Source organism: Macaca fascicularis, chromosome 8, assembly GCF_037993035.2.
Source record: "Macaca fascicularis isolate 582-1 chromosome 8, T2T-MFA8v1.1".
Classification (NCBI taxonomy): Eukaryota; Metazoa; Chordata; class Mammalia; order Primates; family Cercopithecidae; genus Macaca; species Macaca fascicularis.
In genome coordinates, this window is record NC_088382.1 from 105,935,688 (window position 1) to 105,963,420 (window position 27,733).

Here is a 27,733-nt window from a genome sequence, read left to right on the forward strand (position 1 = left end):
GGGGACGGCCGGCGGCGCCCCCTGCCCCAGGCCGCGGTGGCGGCGCCGCGACCCCGCCCTCTCGCTCCTGTCCTTCCCTCCGCTCCCAGCCTTTGCTGGGCGCCAGACCCGGCTTCGCCGTCCGGCTATTAGCCGACTGTGGCTAGTCACCCCCGGGGTCCCGGCCTCCGCGGGCTGGGGCCGCCGCCACCGCGGCAGGACGGGGAGGCGGGCCATGGCGTCCTGCGTGGGGAGCCGGACCCTAAGCAAGGATGATGTGAACTACAAAATGCATTTCCGGATGATCAACGAGCAGCAAGTGGAGGACATCACCATTGACTTCTTCTACCGGCCGCATACCATCACCCTGCTCAGCTTCACCATCGTCAGCCTCATGTACTTCGCCTTTACCAGGTGGGGCGGCCCGGCCGCGCCGGGGGCGCGTCCAAGGGCTAGGCAAGAGGCGGGAGGCAGGGTGGCGGGGAGGGTGGCCCGGCATGGCTTTGGGTGAGGAAGCGGGCTGGCTGCTCCACTCACACGTATTGGCAGCCCGCCGCCCACGCAGCCCCTCCGCCCGCCCGGTGTCTCACAGTACGCTAGCCTGCTCCCCCACCCCTCAGGGCCCCTTCTCCATACAGCACCTCTGGTTACACGGTGAACGCACGCGAGTCACCTAGCACGATCACCCCCCCACCCACCTCACTCAGCATGGCTCCACACAACATCACGACGCGGGCCCCTCCTCTGCACCGTTTCAGCCCCCGTCCCTACCCAGCACACCGCATGAATCATCTCGTATGCACCACTTTCAGCACACACCGCTACATGTATAAAGCACCCCAATCCACAGCGCCTACAGGCACCATACACAGGCCCAGGACACAGCCTAGATCCCTTCCTGAGGAACTCCGGTATTCGGCACTATCCGTAACACATAAAAAATGCACATGTGTGCTACATACACGGTCTTTCCTGTGCAGCACTTCCCGTATGTATTGCACACAAGTCATCCATCCAGTATAACCCTTCCCCCAGCCTCAAACACTACCTTCTGTACCACGGCACAAACTGCCACTCTAAACACACACATCACAGCGGACCTTTCCTTTCCAGCACAGCCCAATACCCATCATCTGGGTACATGGCTGCACAGACACCAGCCCGCCACACAGCACGCAGTGCATACCCTGCTCACTCATTTCCTAACATACGTGCTGAAATGTGATCCTGTCCAGCAATTTTAATGGTGCCTGGTGTATACTAACTGCTGTGTGTTAAATGAAACACATAAACCTCGCACAGCATAACACATCTCTATTATTCCCCGGAATACGTACACACACATTCTAATATATACCTGTTCAGAAGAGCTGCCCAGCCCAAATCTTGAACACACCTCATGTAACTCTGTGGCACTGCGCCTGTGGCCCCTTATTCCTAACCTAGGGAACTAATTCATCCTTGGTTCATAAGGAGGTACACACCGTGGTTCCTACTTAGAAGGATTTATACTTTCCGAATGAACCTCTTTAAAGAAAGGGAAGTCACGCCTCCCTCACCATTATGGCTTAAAAGGCCAACTTAGAGTAGTGTAGTTTTTGAGCCATACTGTTGTTTTCAAACCTGGCTGTGTGTCCTTAGTTAAGTTGCATAACCTTGCTCTGAGCCTCAGGGGCCACACTGGTAAAATGGGGATGAAATATCCACTTATATAGGTTTATGAAAATTAAATGAATGTGTGTGAATGCGTTTAGCAGAGTCCCTGGAGCACAATGTACAATTCATGTCAGTTACTTCTCTCCCAGCAATTTTATCCAGCAATCAAGGTCCTCTGTGAGGGTCAGCAGAACATGTGCAGGGATATATATATATTGGGTAGTCACAAGGATTGAGAGAACTTCTAGTATTTGGGAGGGGGAACAGTTAAAGGATACTAAATGTATTGTGACATATGTGACAGCGCTGTACAACATAAAGTGAATTGTCTTCTACACAGTCGTTTGCGTACACACGCACAAGTGCCGGTGGTGCCTCCCTTGGGAATAACTGCAGTTTTTCAAATCCTCATAAAGCTAGTATCTTCCCACATCACACTTTTTCCTTACCTCTGGGATTCACTTGACTCTTGGTTCTTGTTATGTAAGTGTTTATCCTTTTGAGACAATCTACCTAAAGGTATAAAGCTTAACAATTACTTACTCTTTAATGATTGAGGGATCTTGCCACTATTACTATAAAATCTGCTAAGGCTGTGCAGCAGGATAAGACCAGACCTTTCCACAGTAACTGACCAGACATATTTCTAGCTTTGGAGAGAAATTAGTCATGTCCCTAACTATGGTTACTTTCAAATACTTCATTATGTTGCCTGATTTTATCTCTTAATAGCTGTGTGGCCACATACTTTTGCTAGGCCTCAGTTTCCTTATCTATGTGTAAAATGAAAATATCAATACATTAATCTGTCAGGATTATCTGTCATGAGGATTAAGTTCATCTTTTTAGATAATCTGTGTTTAGCTCAGTGCATGGGAAGTATTAAGTGCTTAATAAACATTAGTGGTTATTATGATGTGATTTCATTGTATGCTACTGTCTTCTAAGTTATATTTGTTATTGAATGAGGATGTCATATGCTCTGTAATTGAGAAGGATAAAAGCATTGGAAAAATGGACATTAGGTAACATACATACCTGTTTCATGTTAGCTTCAGTTTAATTTCATCTTATGTGTGGGTTTGAAATAATGAAATTAGTGAGGGAGTTTCTCTGGAAATTAGAAAAATAATTATGGTATTTTGTTTTAAATAATGATTCTAGGTCCTTAAATAGATTTCTCTTCCTCTATTCTGATATAAAAAGTCACATTCTTCTGAAATTTCTTTTTACATCATATTCTGTCAAGGCAGTCAATAAATTGCAGCAGTGAAAGTATAAGAATTGAATATGAATTTTAACAGCTTGTCCAAAATAATAGAAGAACCATAATCTGAACCTCAGACTGTGGCTTCATCCAAAAATGTTAACAATTTTATTTCTTCCACTAATTTCATAAAGAGACAGAAATCACATAATGAATTAATAACAAGTTTCACTTTATATAAAATCATAAGCACCATTAATAGAGTTAGTACTTACTCAATCTTACTCATTTTTTGTAATGATTTGTGACTCTTAAGTGGGGCATTACAATAATAGCTCTATCTTCCTCCATAAAGATGGAAAGTAACGACTTCTTAAATGAGAATTTATCCTATGCTCTTTTGTAATGATTAACTCCAGTACCTTATATTTATTTTATAAGGATTTTAGTTGGACAATTGTTCAGTGCAATTCTTTCAGTAAAACTTAAAAAATATGTCTTAAAGTTTGTTTTGCGAAGACTAGTTGTCTAAGAGAACAAGGAGATAGGATACTTTTGGGATGTCATATAACGAGTATGTGAGAAACAGTGCTTGGGTACTGTCTCATGCTTCAGAAATCCAGCAAGAATTAAAGATTACAGAGGATTATACCTTGCACTGAAGTCTGAGACAAGTGTGGATTTGTCAAGTAATTCTTTTGTTAGATGGCCCTTAGGCCAATTCCCTGTTAAACCACAGTGTTTAAATCTCCTGTCTTTATCACCATCATTAAAAGTAAAGTTAGATACTACCTAATCATTTTCCTATTTGAAAAAGCTCATTTCTAGCCTGGGCAACATGGTGAAACCCTATCTCTACAAACAAAACAAAACAAAACAAAACAAAAATTAGCTGGGTGTAGTGGCATGCACCTGAAGGCTGAGGTAAGAGGATCACCTGAGCCTAGGAGGCAGAGGTTGCAGTGAGCTGTGATCATGCCACCATACTCCAGCCTCTACCCTACTCACTCAACAGAGTGAGACTCTGTCTCAAAAGAAAACCAAAAACTTATTTTCCCACATTTTAGAATAAGTACGCTGGGCACAATGGCTTACACCGGTAATCCTAGCACTTTGGGAAGCCAAAGTCGGAGGATTGCTTGAGGCCAAGAGTCCAAGATCAACCTGGCTAACATAGCAAGACCCCATCTCTATTAAAACATAAATAGTATTTTTATAAATAAATGCTTATGCATATGTCTTAGAAGTTTATTAGCCAAAGTAGGGCAAGGAAACGTTTTGTCTCAAGCTCAGAGTATAATAATTACCTTTAAGATACCCTCATATTTACTCTGCATTCAGATGTTGGTAAACTTGGAAATACTGAATGCCTTTAGTTTGAAAAACTCAAGCTTTAGATTTAGAAAACACCAGAATCTATTAATTCACATTCAAAGAAGCCCACCTCTCCTTAAGAGGCACCTGCCATTAAACAGTAGAATCAGCCTTTGTTAGCACTTGTCCAACAAAAATGGTTACTTACCTAGAGGAGATTGCCTTTCTGCGGATTTGGGTACTTAAGTGATCATCAATTTGTCTATGCTTCATTTCTCCTCGATTTAGAACTAAGGAGACAGACAAGGACAGGGAAATGGACAGACAGACCGATTGATTGATTGATTGATTGATTGATTTGTTAATAATGATATTTACTTAATTTCCCTTATTGGCTTTGGAAATCCAGTTCACCATCATATCATTGGGGCGTACTTCTGGCCACCTGTATTGCATTGCTTATGGATACTTGCTAGCCTTCCCTGTTCTTTCCCTCTTGACCACATAAATTACCAGTAGAAAATGTCCCCTGATACTGCTGATTCAGTTGTTTTGATCCTGTTTCCTTTGTATACATCATGTTCCTTCTCTCCCAGCAACAAAAGCCCTGCATGCCCTTGTTCCCTGACACTAGCAATGTTAAGTGCTAACTAGCCATTATGGGCTAGGATTAAACCAGCCCTGGAGGTGAACATTGTGTCAGGTTGCACCTGAGGTCCAGTTATCAATGATTGTTAACATTTCTTTTCCCTGGTTACTATTTGAATTAAATTTTTTATTGAATTTAATGTTTTATATTTTTTCTTATACTTGTTTCCAGAGTTTTATGTCCATAATACAATTTCTAATTTATTAAAGGGGGGGAAATGTGCCATATATTTCTTTGGGGTCTTCTGCAGTGAATGGGTACTTGGGTGACTTAAATATTTATTTGGCTTAGATGATGCCTCAGCCCACAGAGATTATATACCTAGGAACTGCTGCCTTTCAGACTCCTCTTTAGTAAGCAGCCTTAATTCAAGTTCATCTGTTGTGAATAAACTGTGTTTAGCATTTTAGATGTAGTTCTATTACCAGATAGAACACAATTTATCTTGTGACATCATTCCTATTGCCCCAGATTTCTGTAGAGAAGTTACAGTTTTTTAGTCTTAACCAATCCCAAAACCAGGACTAGTCCAGTCAGTCTGCACTGCTTCCTCAGCCCTGGCATCCCATTTACTTCAATTCAACAGTTCATAGTCCTCGTTGCTTTTAGCCTAGGTTTCTCCCAACCTGGAGTTCACCATCTGGTTTATCTTCAGCAGGTCTGATTGGGCCTTTACAGCTTTCGGGACTGTTCTCTTTCCATTCCCAAGCCTTTGCTCAGCAAACTCCCAACCCTTTGGGATAGCTGACTCCCAGGCCCTGGCTCCCCCTCCCTCCAGTGCTGCCCCTGTGATCTTTTTAGAGAAAATCATGGTCCCATCTTTCCCTGTTTAAAATTCTCCTTTATCCAATAAATACTTTAAAACATATCACCTTTCTCCTGCTTTAATTGATAACTTAGCTGTAATTCTTCACAAGGATTGTGACTTTCCATAAAATGAAATTAGTATGGTATGAAAGATAACACCAAAGCTAGTTGACATTGGTATTTCAGTAGATGCCTGTCACCTGTAAGAAAGTACTAGCTGGACTCCAGGGTCCTTTGTAATGGAATAAGTCTACTTTCCCACCTGTTTCCCTCCCTCCATACACAGCACACCCAACACCCAACACCCAACATGCCCTGACAGCTCACGTGTCCCACACATAGGCAGGGCTGCCATCTCTCGGACTGGAAGGCACCTCCCGCCACCTCCTGCCTACACATGATGCCACCCTTGGTGTCCTTCACAATCCATTTGGATGGTTCCCCTCCAAGATACCTTTCTCAATTGTTCCAAGAAGCACAGAGAAAGAAATGTTTATGTCCTTCCAAATACTTATTATTGTATCTCACATGTCATAATATTTGTTTCTGTGTCAGCTTCTTGAGGCCAGTTATCTTAATCATCCCAGGATAGATATCTAGTAAATGCTGAATGAATGGAATGCATGAAATCATTTATTCAATAAGAACTTTAGAATCATCTTTCTTTTCCTTTAGTTGATATCTCACCCATAATTCTTAATGAGGATCATAACTTTCTATAAAATAGATGAATGTGGTATTAAAGGTAATACCTAAGCTACTTAACATTGGTCTACCGTGTAACCTGGGATTAAACTTTTTATTGGGAAAGATGATCCTTAACAGTGACTTATCTAAATATGAACTTGTAGGTCTTTATTTCAAGGACTCATATTAAGGGTAATGCAGGAGAAGATGGGAGGAGGAGAGGGACAATTAACCTAGAAGCCTTAGGAATCATAATAAAGGTTAGACATTCCTGGCTGTCTGACCCCAGGGAGAAAGACTTGTCTAAAAGATTGTAGGCAAGTGAATGGAGTTTGCTTTGGTTTCTTGAAGTTACCACTCCTCTGGTCAAATTCCTGTACTCAAATATTAAATTGAGACAGAATCAGAGTTGGAGTCCAGAAATTCTTTGGAGTGCACACTTTTTTTTTTTTTTTTTTTAAACTCGGGGCTTTCCTGACACTTTTCCTGCTGTTAAGACGTTGTCTCTTTGGGTAGTTCCCTATCCTAGCGGAAACGATGCTCTGCAGAAGAAGCCAAGGTGTTTGAAAACTTGTCGGGCTTTTAGATATTTGCTGATGGTCTCAATAGCCCTGTGTAGCCAACACTCTGCAAGGGGAGAGGGAAGTCGCTGCCAGTGGACCCTGTGGGTCAGGCTGAGACTCCCCGTTCATGTTACCTGAGTCACTGGCCTACTCTGCCATATCATCTTGCTCATTCTTACCACCTACTATGGCAAGTGGATGCCTGCTGTGTGCCAGGGCATTGTGCCAGGCACCAGAGCTACCTTGGGGAAATGAGGTGGGACTTGTGCCCTAGGGAGCTTTCTTACTTTAAGCTGTACATTTGGTATTTTCACAATATGTGGTCGGTGCTATGCTGGAGCATCTCCTAAGTTTAGCAGAGAGCGAGGAAGACTTTGCCTCCCTAAGCTTGTCTGTTTGTGTCCCTATTGGAGAATGTATAATAGCAGTCTTGACCTAGAGCCAACATTCCAGAAGCCTTCATACCTACTTCCACTCTGCCTCTATTTGTGTGTGACTGTGGGCAAGATAAACCAAGAGCTTAATTTTCCTCATCCTTCAAGCAAAGATAATATTTGCTCTGCCTTCCCTCACAGAACTCTGGAGCAGTTAAATAAAATACCAGCTGTGAAAGTTCTTTGGAGTGTTCAGGGCACTGCAGACTGGGGCATTTTGTTGTTAGTAGCTGCAGTAGACCCAGGAAAGAAGTCAAGGAAGTGTCACACACAGCATCACAATGGAAAGCTTTGAGTCTTCTTATTTTTTGTTGCTGTGAACTGAAATATCTTAGCTGAGCAAGAACCCTTGGACCAGGAGGAGTCGAGATGAGGTTTGGGCAGCCCAGAGCACAAGTCATGATCTCTCCTGAGAAGCAGGAACCACACTGCAGCCTCACAAAGCCGTAGGAGACAGTTACAACCCCACCAAGGGGCCAATCACAGGTGAATACCCGGGCTTTTTTGAGGTCTGTCAGAGACAGTTCCTATATATGAAAAACATTTCCTTCAGGGCAAGGCTATACTAAGATAATGTCTCATTGTCCTTTTTTATCTTGATCCACTCAAGAATAAGGGCCATGTCTCTTTATCTCCGACCTCAAAGAGTCCCTACCCAATGATAGGCATTAATTTGATGAAGGAATGAGTGGACATAAATGAAGGGCATTTAAACATTGTGAACTCATGATAATAATGGACACTTCCTCTGTGCCAGGAACTGTTTTAAGTGCTTTACACGTTTTCAGTTATTTAATCCTCACACAACCCTATGAGGTAGAACTATTACCATCCTCTGTTTACTGAGGAGTAAACTGGGGCACTGAGAGGTTAAGTAATCTGCCCAGGGTCACACAGCTGGTGGTCTGGCCCCAGCCTGTACCAGTCACTGCACTGTATGGTCTCCTGTAGGGGAAAGAGCTTGTATTTTGGGGCCAGGCCCTATCAGTAAAATGCAGATTATGATCATTTCCTGCTTTAGAGTGTTACGAAGATTCAGAGGGTTAACATGCAAAGCCACTAGAATATAGTGGCCGTCCATGGATACTAGATCTTGTCCCTCATTTGGGGTCCACTCATCTGGACTCTGCAGCCAAGTTCTGTTTCATGATTAACTATGGAAACCTCAGCATGTGGTTGAATCTCTGGATTATTCGGGGTTCAGAGAGGAGGGACTCACAGCAGACCTTACAGAATGGCCCTGTGTGCTCAGGTTGCCCTGTGGCCAGAGGGGAGTTTGGCGTCCTCACCTGTCAGGGATTCTGTTCTTTTTGTGCACCACCACCACAGACTGGTAAGGGGCTATTCTAGATGAGGTGGGGACACCCTCTCTGCTCTCAAAACTCACAGTAGAGTGTGACACTGGGGCCTCTAGTCCGATAGGACTCACATAGCTTCGTAAACTCACTCTCCTATCTCCTAATCTTTGATTGCGGAAGTTTGATCTTCCCATACTGCGTATTTTCAGTTTATCCAAAGACCTCACTGTCTTTCATTAATACATTTTTTTCCTAATTAGACAAATATAAAACTGCCAACTTTTCAGACCCAACTGCTATTTTATTCCATTTAATCAACAGTTTCCCCCCTCTGAAACTAGGCCATCCATTTGATCCTCTTTTTCTAATAAAATTACTCAAAATTTACAAAACTGCCATTTCATTGGTTTTATATCCTAATGTATTACCCATTTAGTTATAAATTTAGTGCTGATGTACATTTTCAAGCATTTTGATTGGTAGATAATTTTAAATAGAGACGAATTTACTGATTTGCCATAGCCATTTATTTGTGGTTAATAATAACCCATTAATTAAAATTTTAATTAATGTTTTCAAAAAGAATGATGTATTCACATCGCTTGAAATCCAAGATACATCAAAGGATATGTGGTGAATACCTCTCTCCATACTTCTCCCCAACCCCTCATTTTTCCTCTTTGGAGAAAACGAGTGTCACCATTTTTTGGGTGGATTTCCAGTGACATCCTATGCAGGTATAAGCATACATTATAAGCTACATACCCATGCACATTCCCCCACCTTGTTTTGCACAAGTAGTTGCTTATTATACCCACTATTCTGCAATTTGCTTTATTTACTTAATGACATCTTTTAAATTATTATGAATCAGTTGATTCTTAAAAAGCTTCCTTGTTTTTTTTAATGGCTGCCTAGCTTTCCATTGCAAGACTGGACTGTAATTTCTTTACTTAATCTGTTTTTGGTGGACATTTTGATTGCTTCCAACTTTTTAAGAATACATGTAATGCCATAGTGCACAATCTGGGATATATGTCATTTTTGCATGAATGAGAGTTTATCTAAAGAATAAATACCCGAAAGTAAAATTGCTGAGTCACAGAGTATATGCATTTGTAGACTTAAAATATTGGCAAATTGCCTCCATAAAGACGATTTATTTATACTGCTACCAGCAATATATGAGCATATGCCTATTTTCCTATTTTTTCATCTCCTCCCCAGCTCAGTCATTAAAGGTTTACCTTTATCAATAGGGTAGATTTTAAAAACAGGCTCTGTTTTAACTTACCATGAGTGAGGCTGACCATCTTTTCACTTCTCAGAGCCTTAGATTTTTTACTCTGTGAACAAACTCTTCATCCCCTTTGCCTGAACTCTTCATGTCCTTTGCCCGTTTTTCAATAAGGTAGGCTTTTAAAATAGTCTGTATTTTAACTTACCATGAGTGAGGTTGACCATCTTTTCACTTCTGAGAGCGTTAGATTTTTGACTCTGTGAACAAACTCTTCATATCCTTTGCCCGTTTTTCAATAAGGTAGGCTTTTAAAATAGTCTGTATTTTAACTTACCATGAGTGAGGTTGACCATCTTTTCACTTCTGAGAGCGTTAGATTTTTGACTCTGTGAACAAACTCTTCATATCCTTTGCCCGTTTTTCAATAAGGTAGACTTTTAAAACGGTCTCTATTTTAACTTACCGTGAGTGAGGCTGATCGTCTTTTCACTTCTGAGAGCGTTAGATTTTTTACTCTCTGGACAAACTCTTCATATGCTTTGCCCATTTTTCTATTTAGACTTTTTTACTTTGTAAACAAACTTCATATCCTTTGCCCGTTTTTCTGTTTGTTTTTCTGTGTTCATTTGTTGTTCTTCCTGTTAGATGATTTTGAGGAAAATGCTTTGCATTATTAAGGAAATTAGTCTTTTGTCTTGATATGAGTTATAAATTTTTTTCCCCAAGTTTACCTCTTTTCCTTTGATTTTGTTACAGATTTGTTTGCCATGTGAATTTACCACTTCATGATTGTTGATTGCTTTGTTTTGAGGTTCATTTGTTTTTTTTTAATTCTCCAATTTCTTCCAGTATTTTTTTGAATCTTTATTTTTTTGAATCTTTAATTTTAATTTTTTGAATCTTCCAGAATATATTTATTATAAAATATGAGTTACAATCAGCCTTCTTTTCCTATGCAACAGTTGTTAATTTCAACCTTGCTTTTAATTTGTAACCTACATATTGTGTGTCCTGTAAATGTCTCTTATACCAACCCTGTGCCTCTTCTAACATAAGTCAGGCTGATTTAGGGTGACAGATCATATTTTCATGAGACAGCTTGGCTTGGGGGAACAATCATTATCTTCAGTGTCTAGCAGACCTGGTTTTGAATGCCAGCTTAGCAACATCTTACCTACACAACCTCAGACAAGTTACTTAATCTTTCTGAACTTTTGCAACCTCATTTTGTAAAATGTGGTTGATACGACTTCATTTTGCAAACTTGTGATCATTAGAGATAATGTTTATAAACTGCCTGGTCAGTGCCAGGCACACAGTGGATAGATAAATGGGAGCTATTACTGTTGTCATCATCATTCCCAATGTCAATAATATGATATCAGTCTGAATGAGGACATTGTGTCCCCTCAGTGTGCAGCCATTCTTAAGTAAAAATTGGTGTTCCTGGAAATTGGATGTTGGGCCTCCCTACCTAAGCCAGAGGCATCATAAGTACCCTTGTAAAGATCAGGCTGGCATTTTGAGGGCCACATTTATAACCTCTGGGCAGATATTCAATTGTTAGGTGTCTATTAAAAGTGCACTTCACTGGAAGGTAAAGTGTGTCTGATTATGTAGTCTGGTTTTATAATTAGGTCTATGAAATTAGCAGTCAGCATTAGTTTGTTAGTTCCTTTTTGGACATATAATGATCTAAGAAGTACTGTATGATCTGTATAATCTCTTATTTCAGAACCTAAGTTCAATCCTGTCATACATGTAGCAGTCCCCTAGTTTTTAGAACATGGAAGTCTTCCTTCCTCTAGGTTTTCTATTTGGATCTGAAAGTAAATGCTCAATGTTGTTTTTCTATTTTCAGGGATGACTCTGTTCCAGAAGACAACATCTGGAGAGGCATCCTCTCTGTTATTTTCTTCTTTCTTATCATCAGTGTGTTAGCTTTCCCCAATGGTAAGTAATGTCATGCATTACCACATTTCTCCTATATATTGTACCTTTCTGTTTTTTTTGAGATGTGAGTCGTCTAGAAGATGGAGTAAAGAAATAATCTGAGTTTTGAGTAGTGGTTAGGGGCACAGGCTCTGGAGGCAGACTGCCCATTCTGCCACTTCCTAGCCCCAGGGAAGCCTCCCAAGAGTGCTGACAATGCTTCAGTTTCTTCTATAAAATGGAGATAACAGATAGGTACGGTTGTGAGGGTTAAATAAATGGGTGCACATTAAACACTATGAACATGACTGACAAATTATAAGCTCTCAATAAATGTGATTCTTTTTGTTGCTGTTTTTGTTATTATCAGTTGGGTCATAAAATACTCCATTACTGCTGAGTTCTTCTTTTTTGCTAAGGACAGGGTCGATGCTGTAATGAGTATTACTTAAATAAGTTGTCCCAAGTGATCTTTTATCACCATAAGCTTTGCTGATTATGCATTTAGGATATGAATTTTCATCAGCAGGAAAAAAAGACAAGGATTACTATGAATTTTACCCCTATCATGATTATGGAGTGAGTGAAGCAAAGCTTTTGTTTAAAAACCAAGTTTGGTGTTCTGCCATGCTCACAATTCATCCCTTTCCTCTGAATTCTTCCTTAAAAGTTGCTTTCTTTTTTCTTATTCCCTTTCAGTAACTTCCTACTAGAATATTCTCTACTTGTTCTCCATAGCCATTTCTAAACACTCACTCTTGTCTTATATATATATATATATTTTAACACCTATGACATTTGGAAATTGTTCCAGTCTTTCTTAAGGGTTATTCTCCATGGGCCGGCCCTACTCGGGTTTTAAATATCATGCTTTAAGATGCATTTCTTCTGTAACTGTTCATGCTATTCAGTAGGCTATAATGTGTAATGTAAGAAGCTCATTGTGAATGTTATCAGATGCTACCTGGAAATGTTCCATGTCAAGGCCTTCAGGCTTCCTAAGATGGTGGCAGTGGAATTTTATCCTGTTTTTTTTGAGATACAAGTCATCTAGAAGATAGAGTAAAAACAACAGCCAGGCGCGGTGGCTCACGTCTGTAATCCCAGCACTTTGGGAGGCCGAGGTGGGTGGATCACCTGAGGTCGGGAGTTTGAGACCAGCCTGACCAACATGGAGAAACCCCGCCTCTATTAAAAATATAAAATTAGCCAGGTGTGATGACACATACCTGTAATCCCAGCTACTCAGGAGGCTGAGGCAGGAGAATCATTTGAACCCGGGAGGCAGAGGTTGCAGTGAGCCGAGATCACGCCATTGCACTCCAGTCTGGGAACAAGGGTGAAACTCCGTCTCAAAATAATAATAATAATACTAATAATAATGCGAGTTTTCCATCGTAATTATGAACATGGACTCTGGAGGCAGACTTATATGTAGCACTGTGTTTACAAGAACGTAGTGGTTTTAGTATGTAGCAGACTAGCATAATAATCATGCTGTTAAAACCATGACTCTGAATCCCTCAGAGAATGAATTGTTCTACATAGCCAGGTTATTTGGGAGCTGAGTTTAGCTCTCCAGCCACTCAAGCTTTTAAGTTAAAAAGAATTTTCTAATGAAAATCTGCGTACCTTATGCAGATATGTCAAATGTAGTTTGGCTTTTCCGTAAGGATTGATGGTGCTGGTAATGCACAGTTATCAGGGTATGAAGACAAGTTGTGCATAATATGGGTAAGTCATGGAATAAAGGGGTGTTGACCCTGCTGTAGAATTTTTAGTTTTTTTTTTTATTTTTAGAGATGGAGTCTTGCTCTGTTTCTCAGGCTGGAGTGCAATAGCTATTCACAAGTGTGATTATAGGGCACTACATCCTCAAACTCCTGGGCTCAAGCAATCCTTCTGCCTCAGCCTCCTGAGTAGCTGGGACTGCAGGGATACACCACCACACCCAGTTATGTTTTTATATTTTTTGTAGATAGTGATGGGGTCTCACTATGTTGCCCAGACTGGTCTTAAACTCTTGGCATCAGGCAATCCTCCATCCTTAGCTGCCTAAGTAGCTGGGATTCCTGCTATCAAATTTGCTGAAAAAAATCCCTGATGTCAAACAGCTTTTTGGCTATTTGCCAACTTTCCCTTCCCTCTTGTTGAATTTTAGGTTGGAGGAGTGCTTGGGTGTTATGTAGACCCTCCTCTCCTTCAAGAGTGCCATATTGTATATGGCATAAGTGGCCAGCCAAGGGTGGGTTCCCTGAGCTCTGGACCCTGGCCTTTCCATACAAAGGTGACCTAAGAATACAACTCAAAGCAAGGATATGGCGAACTCTATCTCAGGTTCCATACCAACACAAGGCTGACCACCACCAAAGCAGACATTTGGAGCCTCTGAAACATGACTAGGTGACTATTCAGATGGTAGTGACAGTTTATTCCCCTTCCCCTCAGCCATTCTGCCTTCTGTATCCTGTGATCTGCTGCCTCCTTCTTTGTCATCACTCAATGCCATGACCATTATTGGTCTGTGCCCTCTATTCCTACTTTTCTTTTATTTCTCTTATGTCCTCTGTCCTGTCTTTTTGTTCCCTTATCAGTCAATCAGAGCATGATACATGCATATGTCCTCAGGAAACTGATCAGTGCAAAGGTATCAGGTCTGTTCTTTAAGTCTTCAGCTTTCCTTGACCTGTGTTATTTGTTGCTTAGTTCTCAAGCGTTACTTTTTCATGGCTTTGAAGGTTTCTTTTTGGCTCCTTTTAAAAATTTTGCTGTTTCTGAGCCCAGAGCTGTTTTAGAAGTGTGAGGATTCAAAAAGAGTAGTCTCTCAATAGCTGTGATTTTACAGCCGTCCCTTCTCTAAGTCCTTAGCAGGAGCTGAGTATTGGGGCTTCATTAGCAGATGTTTTTCTTGAGGTACAAAAGGCACTGAAGGTTAAGGGGATTAAATCTATTTGATGTAACACTTTGTGTGATTTCTTCTGGCTTTGCCCCTCTGTTCCCCAATGAAGTCCTCTAATCTTCAAAGTTGACTTTACTTTACCTGCTCAATCTCTCGTTGTGGGACTGTGCTTTTGTTTTGATTCTGGAAAGATAAAACTGAAGCTCAATTTTCTTATCCTGGCTGCATAGACTTTACGATACACACAAAGGGAGGAGGAGCCACAGAGCTCATTTAGTTTAGTCAGCTCGGTTTACCAGTGAGAAGGCTGAAACATGCCACTATGTCCCCCAGCCTTTGATGTCAGCCTGCTGGCAGGGCACGAGCTGTGCATTTTCCTTCCGCGGTGCTGCTCTGGTCATATCTCATATTAGGTCCACTGTGGTATGCTTTATCTCTGGCTTTCTCCCTTATATGTTTCTGTCTCCTCCTGTTTCTCTTTTTTTCTGTCAGTCTCTGGTTTGTCTTTTCCCCCAGGGTGGGGTCTTAGTTGGCCTGGACGTAGCATGCTTTGCATCCCACAAAGGAGGTGGGTGGTGACTGAGTCGATGCTCCGTTGCCCGTGTGTTGTCTGTGACTGGCAGGAGCTGTCACATTGATCTAAGCCTTCCTACTGTATCCTGTTTCTACTCTATTTCTGCCCTACCATCCTTTCTTTTCCTCCCGGGCACCTACGCGCGCGTGCACACACACACACACAGACACACACACACACACCATTCACTGAAAGGCAGACCATGCCAACAATAATGTTTCAGATGGGTATAGAAGATATAAACAAGGAGGATGGCAGTTCAGTGTCCTGTGCAGGAGGGATTGGGACATTAGTCAGTAAAAGGAGGACTTGGATTCTCTTGAAGCCATGTATACATAGCAAACATACTGTGTTTACCTCGTTTGTTTTCTAAAGATCTGTTTATTCACACCTTACCTAAGAGTAGTAAAACTAACTTTTCCACATGAAAGAATGTTACTGAATATTTTCAAATTAGGGATGGCTTTGGAAGGTGCCAGTGGAGATGGTGGGGATTTGGGAGGGCCCTGGGCAGGGTGCCTGTGAGGTATGTGGCCTCCCCTGTTGGAGCCCGCTCTCAGGCCACAGGCCTCCCCAGGAGCCCATGCCGAGCGGCTGCCTCTGTGACTGGAGCATACGTGCCCCTTCTCACTCAGTCTTGTCCCCTTATTTTCCATTCTCCCCACCCTTGGCACATATTCTCAACTCAAGTGATGAAAATGAATGGGAGAAATGGAGCCCAAACGTGCCCTCTCCTTCACAGACAGTTTTGGGGAAGTGCCTGCAGTGGATAGCATGCCCGGAACAATTTTTTGGCAACTTGAAATGCATTTATCCTTGACCTGGTAAATGCTGCCCTGCATGGCTGTATATAGGCCAAAAGTGGCTTGTGTCCATTTGTCTCATCAAGTATGTGTGAGTTCATATATGTTATCTATGTGGTAGACTTGCTCAGCTCCTACAGGAAGGGAGCCTTGTGATTCTTTTTGTAGAGTCTAAATAACAAAGAAGGCCCTTGACTTTCTCCATAGGGTTTTATAATAGGATGCTTTTGGCTACAAGTGATAGAAAATGCATTTCAAAATGGCTTAAACACTAAGGAAATTCGTTATTTTCTTACATAACAAGACGTTCTGAGATAGGGTGGTTGGCAAGCTGACTAATTCAGCAGCTCAGTGACCTGTGAAGAGCCAGCTTCTTTACCCCTTTCTGTTCTGCCGTCTTCTAGTCTGCAGTCTGCCCTGCTGGCCTTGAGATAGCTCCTGCAGTGCCAGCCATATAGTGGCAGGCAGTGGCCAGCAGATGAAGAGATCATCTCGTCTTGTTTGTCTTTACTTGAGTGGAGACCCCTTTTCTAGCCATTCTCCAGCACACTTACATGTCTTTGACTAGGATTGGGCCACATGTCTCTTCTCAATCTGTTCCAGGGACAGAAATTTATAGTGTTTAGAGGAGTAGATATTCAACAGATATTTGTTGGCTAGAAGAATGACAGGGGACTAGGATTATCTCTGCTGGTTTAGAATCCACCCCTGAGTTATATGGCAGAGGAGTGGACACTCAAACAAAATTGTGTGTCACAATCAACAGGGTGAGTGGCAGGATTAGGTCCCAGGGTGGTTCTTTCCTTCAGTCCCATAAGCAGATGTGGAGGGAGAGGGCTGGCAGTGAGAGCAGGGGAAGGAGAGGGTCTGATGTCCGCTTTTACACTTCTTCTCTCCTGCCCTCTTTGCCTCTTCAGTTGTCCTCTTCATTCTCTTTTGGCTTCCTTACAAAAATGTTTTAATTGCTACCTTCATCCCATTATAGCAACTGACACTCAAGTGTATGTGTAATTTTAACTATACCACCCTATCACTGGAGTGAAATTTAGAAACCTATTTGAGTCTCCAGTTGGCTGGAGATTTCTTTCAACAGGAGTCCTTCTGGTGTACATTTCCTGTTTCTGAGAACTCCCTTTAACTGTTGTTCATCCCCTTTCCACCTTGCCATGCCCCCGAAACTAGCCCAGCCTCATCTGTACTTCAAGTGCCTGGCCAGCAGTAACTTCTCATTAACATATGTTGAATTAAGTAATAAATCCACCTGGAAAAAGTTCACAGAACAAGCCCTCCTTTTTTTCCTTTTGTTGTCTGCAAGAGAAATACCACTCAGCACTTTTTTTTTTTGAGACAGAGTCTCACTATGTTGCCCAGGCTGGAGTGCAGTGGCGCAATCTCTGCTCACTGCACCCTCCACCTCCCAGGCTCAAGCGATTCTTGTGCCTCAGCCTCCTGAGTAGCTGGAATTACAGGTGCACGCCACCACGCCCAGCTAACTTTTTTGTGTGTTTTTAGTAGAGACAGGGTTTCACTATGTTGGCCAGGCTGGTCTCGAACTCCTGACCTCAGGTGATCCGCCTGCCTTGGCCTCCCAAAGTGCTGGGATTACAGGCATGAGCCACCGCACTCAGCTGCACTCAGCACTTTTTTAAGGTCTTTGAGGAGAGTGGAAAACTAGTATTTCTTGTTTTTCCTGAGTTTATCATTGTTTGTCCTTTGACTTCTCTTTGCTAAGATAATGGTAATCATGTCTCCTTGATGTTTAAAAGAGATCCAAAAGGTCACTATCTTCTAAATTTAAAAACAAAAACAAAAAGAGCTCCTTTCTCCTTCCATCCTGTGTCCCCTGCTTTACTACTTTTTGTAAAAAAAAATTTTCCAGTCCAGTGCAGTGGCTCACACCTATAATCCCGGCACTTTGGGAGGCCAAGGCAGGTGGATCACTTGAGGTCAGGAGTTCAAGACCAGCCTGGCTAACACGGTGAAACCTCGTCTCTACTAAAAATACAAAAATTAGCCAGGTGGGGTGGCGCATACCTGTAATCCCAGCTGTTCAGGAGGCTGAAGCAGGAGAACTGCATGAACCCAGGAGGTGGAGGTTGCAGTGAGTTGAGATTGCGCCACTGCACTCCAGTGTGGGTGACAGAGCAATACTCCATCTCAAATAAATAAATAAATAAATAAATTTTCTTTTCCTTAAGTTTGAAAGTTGCTTAGAGATCATTTTTTTCACCTTCTCAAATTTCCCTCGAAGAACTCTAACTAATAATAATCAAAAGGAGAAGCTGACTAAGAGGGTCTGCCAGGAGGCCTCTGGCCTGAGGATACAAATGTTAGCTGTTGGACAGGCAGTGTCTGATTTTTATTAAAATAATTGTATTTCCCTAAGGTGAAGTCCTGTAAACTTAATTTTTTATAGGTATAACTGTTTCTGGTGAGTCAGGCAATGATCTTATTTTCTAATTTCTGATGTAGATTTTAAAATGCTAGCTCTTCTCATGATGAAGACATTTGGTTTCTATTTCTTTTGAAATTAATCTTGCTCTTAGTATCTGATTGAAAATGATGTATTTTAGGCCAGGCGTGGTGGCTGACACCTGTAATCTCAGCACTTTGGTAGGCTGAGGTAGGTGGATCACTTGAGGTCAGGCGTTTGAGACCAGCCTGGCCAACATGGTGAAACCTCGTCTCTACTAAAAATACAAAAATTAGCTGGGCGTGGTGGCGCGCACCTGTAATCCCAGCTACCAGGGAGGCTGAGGCAGGAGAATCACTTGAATCTGGGAGACGAAGCCTGCAGTGAGCTGAGATCGCACCACTGCACTCCAGCTGGGTGACAGGGTGAGACTCCGTCTCAAAAAAAAAAAAAAAGAAAAGAAAAAGAAAATGATGTAGTCTAGGTGGAAGGAACAATAAAGAAAATAAAACACATAGTTTTTAAATGTCCCTCATAAGAAAACCAAAACCCAGCATTTGTTGCTGCACCACTGCCCTAAGAAGTCTTCCCCAATTCTCCAACATAAGCAAGAGAGTAAGTAACCACACCACAGATCCAAATTCTCCCAGGCAACCTTCATCAAATCGGATATAAAGCACAGATAAGGAGTAGGAACTCCTGTGGAAAGCAACCATGAGGCGGAGCCCTTCTAATAACCTCAAAACCATAACAATGGTCAGAGAAGAGAAGGAAGCCTGCCTTAACAAGACCACTGGGAAAGTAGTCAGTAGTCTGTTGAGAAACAAGATCTGTGAGGAAGGCATTGAGATGACATGAATGTTCATAGGATGCTACAGGTGGGGCTCATGCCAGGCAGGTGATGCTGTGGAAGGCGGGGCTCCTCCTCAGTTGTGTCCCTACCCCTGGCATATACATACACCCTTAGACTCTGCAAAGGTGACTTGACTGGAGTGGCCAGGTGCAGGTAACCTAGTGAGCATAAGTATCAGGATTTATAATCTAGAACACACCAGCCTCATCCTCGATTTTTTTTTTTTTTGAAAAAGTAAAATGATACCTTTACTGCTGTCTGATGGTAAAGATTGCACTGTTAGTGTATAATGCTACGAAAATGTACTTTCTAAAATACCACTTTAAAAAATTCAGAGTTTTTTCCCAGGAGGCCATGGGCAGTTATGACAAGCCTCACATAAAGATTTGATGGTTGAAATCAAACCTAGACTGGGTTTTGAAGTTAGTTACTGAAAGGGTCACCTTACATTCCAGGGCCTTATCTCACCTTTTGTGGGCAAGAGTTACCAGTGGTTCCCACCTCACTGGATTAGGGTGGTCCCTGGCTTTTATCTTTAGAGCCATCAGTTCCCTGCCCTTTCCCTGGTCTTGCTTTTCCTGAGCCAGCTTATCAGTTCCACATTATGGTGAAGCCTGTGCCATGCCTTTCCCCCTATTGCATCAGCTCTCAACACCCCTAGCTTGTTTCTTTCCCCTCGATCTCCTGGTTCTGAAACCAGTCCGGGCTCAACCCTCAGACACCCTCTCTAACCCTCTCCTCTTCCTGAGCTCACCTAGCTCTGTGAAAGTTCATAGGAAAGTCCCCAGGTGCTCCTTACGACTCAACCTGGTGACACAGGAGGCTCTGACGGAACTAAGGTAGATTCCATGAGCTGCATGACCTGGGGCAGGTTCCTCTGCCTCAGTATCCTTATCTGTAAAGTGGGAGTAATGATGACACCTTTGTCACTGAGTCCTTATGACACTGTGTGGGGGTGTCTCATTCCACAGCCTGGTGCATAGTAAGTGCTCAGAAAGGTACTGCTGACTCCTGTCATTATGATTGCTCTTGAGAATAACTTTATAGGATTTTTAAGTGCTGATTTTGTCACAAGCCAAATAATAGGTCATACAGTTTTAGAGTTGAACCTTATAAGAGGAAACTATACAGAAAACTAACATCCCATTTTATGTCTAAAAGGTTAATTTTATGTTGTTATTTGCAACATAAAAATGAAGTAATATTTGCAAGCCAGGAGGCCACCAAAATACAGAAGTCACTTACGGTGACAAGTCAAGAGCTATCACCTACCATGAGTAAAGAGGAGTATTTGGAAATGAAAATAACTGAAAAGATGACAGTTTTAGCCATGAGTTTCCCAATGACTTGACAAAAGGTGGTGGTTTCATATTACCTGGTGGGGGATCCTGGTTTATAACCTTCACTGTGACTTTCTGAGAAAGAAGCAGCTGATTTTGAAAAGGACTATAGGTATTCCTCACTGTCTGAGCCCTCACTATTAGAACTCAGAAATCAAACAGATTTAGATGAATTTTCAATAAACCCCTAACCATCTGAGTTCTCACTACCTGCCATCCAAAACGCAGGAACCAAACACATTTGGATAAAGCAGAGTCTCTCATGAACCAAACTCACCATCCGAAATGCCACCTAGGAACTGATAGATTTGAATGGTGGGGGGTACTTGTAACTGATTTTCGTAATAAGAACTTGACTCATCCAAAGAAAGTAGTTAAAATATGTTTCAGTGTGGTCTTTTTAAGAATATATAGATGATTTTAGAATGAATTCAGGAATAAAAATTACAGTGGAATATTTGCCTCAGATAGGATTCAAGATTGCAAGCAACAGAAGCTGACTGTGCTCATTAAAGAGCCTGTTAAAGACTAGGAGTGGCTCACAGTGTCATAGGCTTGCTTGGAAACCAGCCATAGTCTGAGCTTCCAGAAACAGGCACCACACCCAGAACTGTTCTAAGGAGGAAACCCCAGCGAGCGTGGGCTATGGTCTGCCCCAGTGTCACTTCTGCAATGGATTCTAAGGGAGTGCCACTTTGGATGGCCACCACCTGACTACTGCCCCTACTGGCCAGGGCTAGAGAAACAGAGAGAGGAGAGCTGTGCCTACTCCCTTCACTGTCACTAGCTCCTGAGGCCAACACTGGCATGAGTGCCACTGCAGACCGAGCCCTACCTGTAAAGAAGGCTGGGAAACAAGCTCTGGTGTCTCTCCTGGGGACACGGGATTCATAACGTTGGAAATTCTGCAAGTGTAGGAAGGCTGTTCAAAAGGCGTGAGCAGCCCCGCACAGAACAGGTACTCACCAGAATGGTGCTTTTCCATAGCTGTGAGGTGTAAGGTCAAGGCTCAGCTTGCTTTCTTCTCCCTCTTCTGCTTTTTACTGAAAAAAGAGAAAGTATTGGCGTATCACTTGTCGTAAGGGAAAGTTTTGTCCTATGAGACTTTTGTTTCAGTTGTGTGGAATCTGCTTGTGTCTGAACGGGATTGCCATGTCAGAGGTGTTTTGTCAGCACAAGTCATAATCAAAAGCCACACAGTGTTTCTTTTTCCTCTGTTATTTTTCAGTTTCTCTCTCTCTCTCTCTCTGTCTCTTTCTCTCTTTCTGTCTTTCTCTCTCTGTCTCTCTCCCGCACACACACATATGCACACACACACACGCAAACGCACGCACACAATGATGACTGTGTTGTCCAGAACCTCTTTCCCTGGAGCTCCTGGACAGCTGGGACATTTTACTTGTTAAGGTACAATATATGTCACAGACACTTAAGCCTGGCCTGGTGACCCACTCACTGTTACAACATTGTTTCCATGGGAAATTACGTTCTGACTTCTCAAGACAAAGCTTTAAAAAAATCTCTGTTGTGGGGAGTGGTGCCTGTGATGATTGTGGTGACAGTTGTTATAATGTGGAGAAAACATTTCAACCAAAATTTGACCTCAAAGTGTTTATGTGACAAAGAAAACAAAACAAAACCAAAAAAACAAAACAAAACACTTTTAACAGTAGAGAGCTTTATCTTATTGTTATCTGTATGGAGATCAGCAGCACCTTAAGTTTTAGCCTTCTCTGAAACCAGTTCATTCTAACTTTATAATGTTATTTATCTGCAGGTCCGTTCACTCGACCTCATCCAGCCTTATGGCGAATGGTTTTTGGTGAGTTTCCATTAGCAGTGTAAAAGGATGTTCTATTTTTTTAATCTTTTTTTCTGTTAATCACTTTAAGACTTTTACTTGCCACTCTTAATAGTTAAAACTTTATTCTAGCTTTTTACTTTTTGATGTTCCTAATATACGTGGTTTCTTAAAATTATTTGACACAAAATGAAGTGTTGATGATGACTTAAATTCTCTTACACGTGAACTGTTTCAACTCCACATGCCTCCTTATGTTGCTGTCTCTTAATGTACACAGGATTTGACTTAAGCAAATATCTCTTGTTTTCCTTTGTGTGTTTTCATATTGGTTTTTACTAGTGCAAGCCCAAGTACCTACTATGAGCACATTTGTCTTGTGAGCATCTGGGAGGGAACAAAAACAAAGCAATTCAATTTCTTCAGTGTTATGAATGAGAGAGAACTCGGAAACAAAAAAAACTTCTGACAAAGAACCCTAATTTGAACTAAGGGTTACAAATAAGCATCTAAATATTGGATGTCTTATTTTTACTTGATTTTGTAGTCTAAATAGTGAAATCACCTAAATGGATTTAAAATGAATCTTCAGAACTTTGGATATTGGCTTCATCTGGCCTAAATAAGTCACCAAATGAATCATTTTAGGTTTGGTAAATGTAACCTTATGTAAAAATGTACAAGAACTCTAAGAAATTGCTATTTTGCTAAAGGCTGCCTATTGTTCTTTCAGTCTTCAGAGCTTCTAGGTAACTCTTAGTCTCTTTGAATTGATTGGTGAGCTTTTCACTCAGCAGCCATTCACTGAGTGTGCTGTGTAACAGGTGCTGCTCTGGGCCCTGAAGCTACCAGGGAAGACCAGACAGACAGGAGCCTGCCCTCAAGGAGCTGCCCTTCCACTTGGAGACAGAGGACAGTTAGTAAACAAACTACTACACAAATCAGTAATCAAAAAATATCACCTATCTGAAGTTATTAGGAAGCTAGTTAAGACCAGGGGAGGTGACAGGAGCTGGTGTCTGCTTTAGCTTGAGGAGTGATGGGAGGCCTGAGGGAGTGATGCCGAGTCTGAAACTGTCATACAAAGAAGGATCCAAGCCTACAAAGATTCTGGGGGAGGAGAGCATCCCAGGCAAAGGGAAAAGCTGCTAAAATAGCCCACAGCTGGAAACCACTTCCAGGCCAGTGTGGCCCAAGCATAGTGAGCCCTGGGAGAAGAGTAGGAGAGAGCTCAGAGAGTCATCGGGCACAGATGTAATCATGGGGACTGTGGGCCAGGGTACAGAGCAGGGCAGGAAGGGCAGGGGGAAATCACGGGAGGGTTTTTCCCAGAGTGACCTGATTCCATTTACATTTTCAAAAAGATAGTCCTGGCTGTGACATACATACCTCCCATTGATTTAATAGTGCTGTTTGAAGTTATAAGTTATTTTCAGCTAGTGGGACACATCTGAATTCTTCCTATTTCAAATGATCTATGGTAGGTAATAAGCAGTTTTATTTCCTTCCTGAGAGCCTTTTGGGAGCATGGAGCCCTTTGAGAATCCAGTGAGACCTATAGATAGACCCATTCCCTATGTGTGCACCCATGGACATTTACCATGCACAGTTCTGCATATAGTGTCCAGGGCTTCACAGACCTCAAAGCCCAACCGAGAACTCCAGATTGAGAATCCCTGCACCACAGATTCTTTCTGTCCTAATGTAATTATTCAAGAGGACCATAATTATTAAAAAGTGTAGTGGGGGGCATCTGTGGTAAAAATTATTAAAAAATGGGTGGTACATAAGAGCAAATTGAAGGCAATTCTCATATCGACTTGCCTAAAAAATGTGCATTCCCTGGGCCCTAGGATGCACCATTATTGGCTGGCCACATACCACCCGGGCCTCCTTTGAGCTCCCTGAGGCCTGGAGAGGGGTGGCTGTTGGAAGGCCTGGCACTATAGCGCTTGCAGTGGATTTCATGCCAGCCACGGATGTGCTCTCCTCTGGAGTGGCTCACTGGAGATTAGCGCTGAGCCAAGTTTGGATGGACGCTGTGATCCAAGGTCATTTGTATCACAGTCTCTAAATGTCCCGCATAAACATTTTAATTCCAATGGGTTCAAGAGAAAGAGAAACCACAAAACCCCTGGTGATGGTTTCTGAAATCTCTCTAAAATGTATTGGACAGGCTTTTGCCTTCTAAAAGTGCATTGTTAACATTTCTTTTTTAAATTACACATAGTGATTATTAGGATCGCAATTATGAGATGACAGAACAATGAAATAATGCCTACAAGGGCTAATGTGGAGTGTAAGTCTCAAATAAGTGGCCCTGGGCCACCTCTTGAACCTTACACCAGTAGTACTGTCCACACACAGCCTTGCCCTCCTCCAGTCCACTTAGTTGGCTTTTTAAAATGTTACCGAGATCATTTTATTTCTCCACTTAACTTACAATCAAATCTGAAACGTTGGCCGTGGCCTTTAAGCCCTGACTGTCACTTCAGGGCTGCCTTGCTCCATTCCCTTCTCTGCTAGTGCTCTAGCCACATATTGGGTCCTAGACATTTCTCTTTTCAGAAACCGACCTGCACACCGTTCTCTACCTGAATGTCGCGTGCGATCCTCACACTCACCCCACACACCCTTTGCCTCGCGGTCCTTCAAGTCTCAATCTAAGTTAGCATCAGTTTCTCAGAGATAGTTTTATGCACCCCTCTCAATCTGAGTTAGGACTGTGTATCAGACTATCTCATCAAAGGAAATCCCAGATTATAAGAGGAGTCTTGACAGGCTGTGCTGCAATCTTAGTGTCTGGTTTTGGCAATGCCATTCGAGTCTAATGTGTAACGTGTGTGTCTGACTATTGGATCTCTTCTAAACTTCAGCATGTTTTTGTTTCTCTCAGGACTCAGTGTGCTCTACTTCCTGTTCCTGGTATTCCTACTCTTCCTGAATTTCGAGCAGGTTAAATCTCTCATGTATTGGCTAGATCCAAATCTTCGATATGCCACAAGGGAAGCAGATGTCATGGTATGTACTTGTCAGCGGCCCTTTGGAGAAACTGGTAGATTCTTTCTTGGGTGTAAGAGGTAGTAGACTTGACATTTTAAATTGTTCCTTCTCTATATTTCCTGTGTAGTTACCTAGAAACCAGGTCTTTGGGAGGGTTGTTGAGTTGCATGGTTGTCCACAGGTGATAGAGTCCAGGGAAAGGATATCCTCTCATTACGCAGACGGGTCTGTGAGGAAGAATATACACCTTATCGTCAGACAGCCTTGGGCATGAATTCTGCCTCTGTTACTTGGTAGTTGTGGGACTTTGGGCAAAGTACTTGTTAGATTATTCCATTTTTTTGTAAGTTGAAATAGTAATACTTACTTGGGGGTTGTTGTGAAGTGAACAAAGTAGCATTATCTGTGAGGCCTACTGCGAGGTCTGCCATGGTGCCCCCAACACCCCAGGCTCTGGGTCACGGCGGCTGCCCCTGCCCCCATCAGCCTCACCCTCAGTACCTGCACTCTCTGGCTCTGATGCCTTGGTCCTGCCCCACTGCTTGCCACAGAGAGGCCAGTTGTAATGATTTAGGCTATTTCATTTGTTACTATTATTTTTATTAAACCATGCAAAAAAAATTTTATTCTTGGCTAAAACGACTCTATTTTGGCTTTTACTGAAGAGACTAATTATATGGGAAAAACCAACTATTTTTCTCTTCACTGACGGTGAACGCTTCTGTGACCAGATGTGTGGGTTTTTCCCACACCAACCAATTCTCCAACTTTCCTGACACCTGGAGTTAGCATCAGATCCCACTAGTTAAGGGCCCGTCCCATAAGACTGCCCACATTTCAGATGCCACTCGCAAGTCCAGGCTGTCATCTGTGCTTCTGACCAATAAGCTACAAATCAGGGGTTCCCACAATATCCTCCTTGTGCATGATCATTTGCTATGATGGCTCACAGAACTCAGGGAAATATTTAAGTTTGCCAGCTTATTGTAAAGGACATGGTACAGGATACAGGTGAACGGCCAGATGGAGAGGTACCTAGGGCGAGGTCCAGCAGAGTCCTGAGGACAGAAGCTTCTGTCTCTGTGGTGCTGGGGTATACCACCCTCCCAGCATGTGGTTGTGTTCACTAACCTGGAAACTCTGAACCTGAGAGTTCAGAGATTTTTATGGAGACTATCACATAGGCTTGAACTTTTTTTTTTTTTTTTTTTTTTGAGACAGAGTCTCACTCTGTTGCCTAAGCTGGAGTACAGTGGCACAATCTCGGCTCACTGCAGCCTCTGTCTCCCAGGTTCAAGCAATTTTCCTGCCTCAGCCTCCCGAATAGCTAGGATTACAGGCACCCGCCACTACACCCGGCTAACTTTTGTATTTTTAGTAGAGACGGTGGTCTCACCATGTTGGCCAGACTGGTCTCGAACTCCTGACCCCAAATGATCTGCCTGCCTCGGCCTCCCAGAGTGCGGGGATTACAGGCATAAGCCACCACGCTTGGCCTTTTTTTTTTTTTTTTTCTTTTTTGAGATGGCACCTCACTCTGTCGTCCAGGCTGGAGCACAGTGGCATGATCTCAGCTCACTGCAACCTTGGCCTCCCAGGTTCAAAGGATTCTCCTGCCTCAGCCTCCTGAGGAACTAGGATTACAGGCATGTGCCACCACACTTGGCTAATTTTGTATTTTTAGTAGAGACAGGGTTTTAACATGTTGGCCAGGCTGGTCTCGAACTCCTGACCTCAAGTGATCCACCCATCTCAGCCTCCCAAAGTGCTGAAATTATAGGCATGAGCCACCACACCCAGCCCATGATCAATTTTTTTAAATTATTTTTTATTTTTTATTTTTTAAAGACGGAGTCTCGCTCTGTCCCCCAGGCTGGAGTGTAGTGGCACAATCTCGGCTCAGTGTAACCTCCATCTCCCTGGTTCAAGCAATTCTCCTGCCTCAGCCTCCCAAATAGCTGGGACTACAGGCGCCTGCCACTACGCCCAGCTAATTTTTGTGTTTTTAGTAGAGACAGGGTTTCACCATGTTGGCCAGGCTGGTCTCAAACTCCTGAACTCAGGTGATTTGCCCTCCCAAAGTGCTGGGATTACAGGCGTGAGCCACTGCACTCAGCCCGCCATGATCAATTTTTAACTCAATCTCCAGTCTTGCTCTCCTTCCTGGAAGATGGAGGGTGGGACTGAAAGTTCTAGGCTTCTAATCATGGTTTGGTCTTTCTGATAACCAGCCCCCACCCAGGAACTTACCAAGTCACCTCATTAGAACAAAAGATGCTCC

At 42.6% G+C, this 27,733-nt stretch overlaps 1 protein-coding gene across 5 annotated transcripts in view; it reads left to right on the forward strand.

Annotated features, from left to right (window-relative positions):
- Window positions 1-71: 71 nt before the first annotated feature.
- The window catches only part of PTDSS1 (phosphatidylserine synthase 1), a 96,326-nt gene continuing 68,664 nt past the window's right edge, over window positions 72-27,733 (forward strand). For 3 of the 5 annotated variants that reach the window (XM_065519458.2, XM_005563752.5, XM_045398527.3), the window contains exons 1-4: window positions 72-393; window positions 11,696-11,787; window positions 22,426-22,470; window positions 25,346-25,470. In XM_065519458.2, the coding sequence (XP_065375530.1) occupies window positions 215-393; window positions 11,696-11,787; window positions 22,426-22,470; window positions 25,346-25,470 (441 nt within the window). In that variant the 5' untranslated portion in view covers window positions 72-214. The remainder of the gene's footprint in view (window positions 394-11,695; window positions 11,788-22,425; window positions 22,471-25,345; window positions 25,471-27,733) is intronic. The other 2 variants (XM_065519459.2, XM_073999138.1) reach the window with 1 other exon arrangement.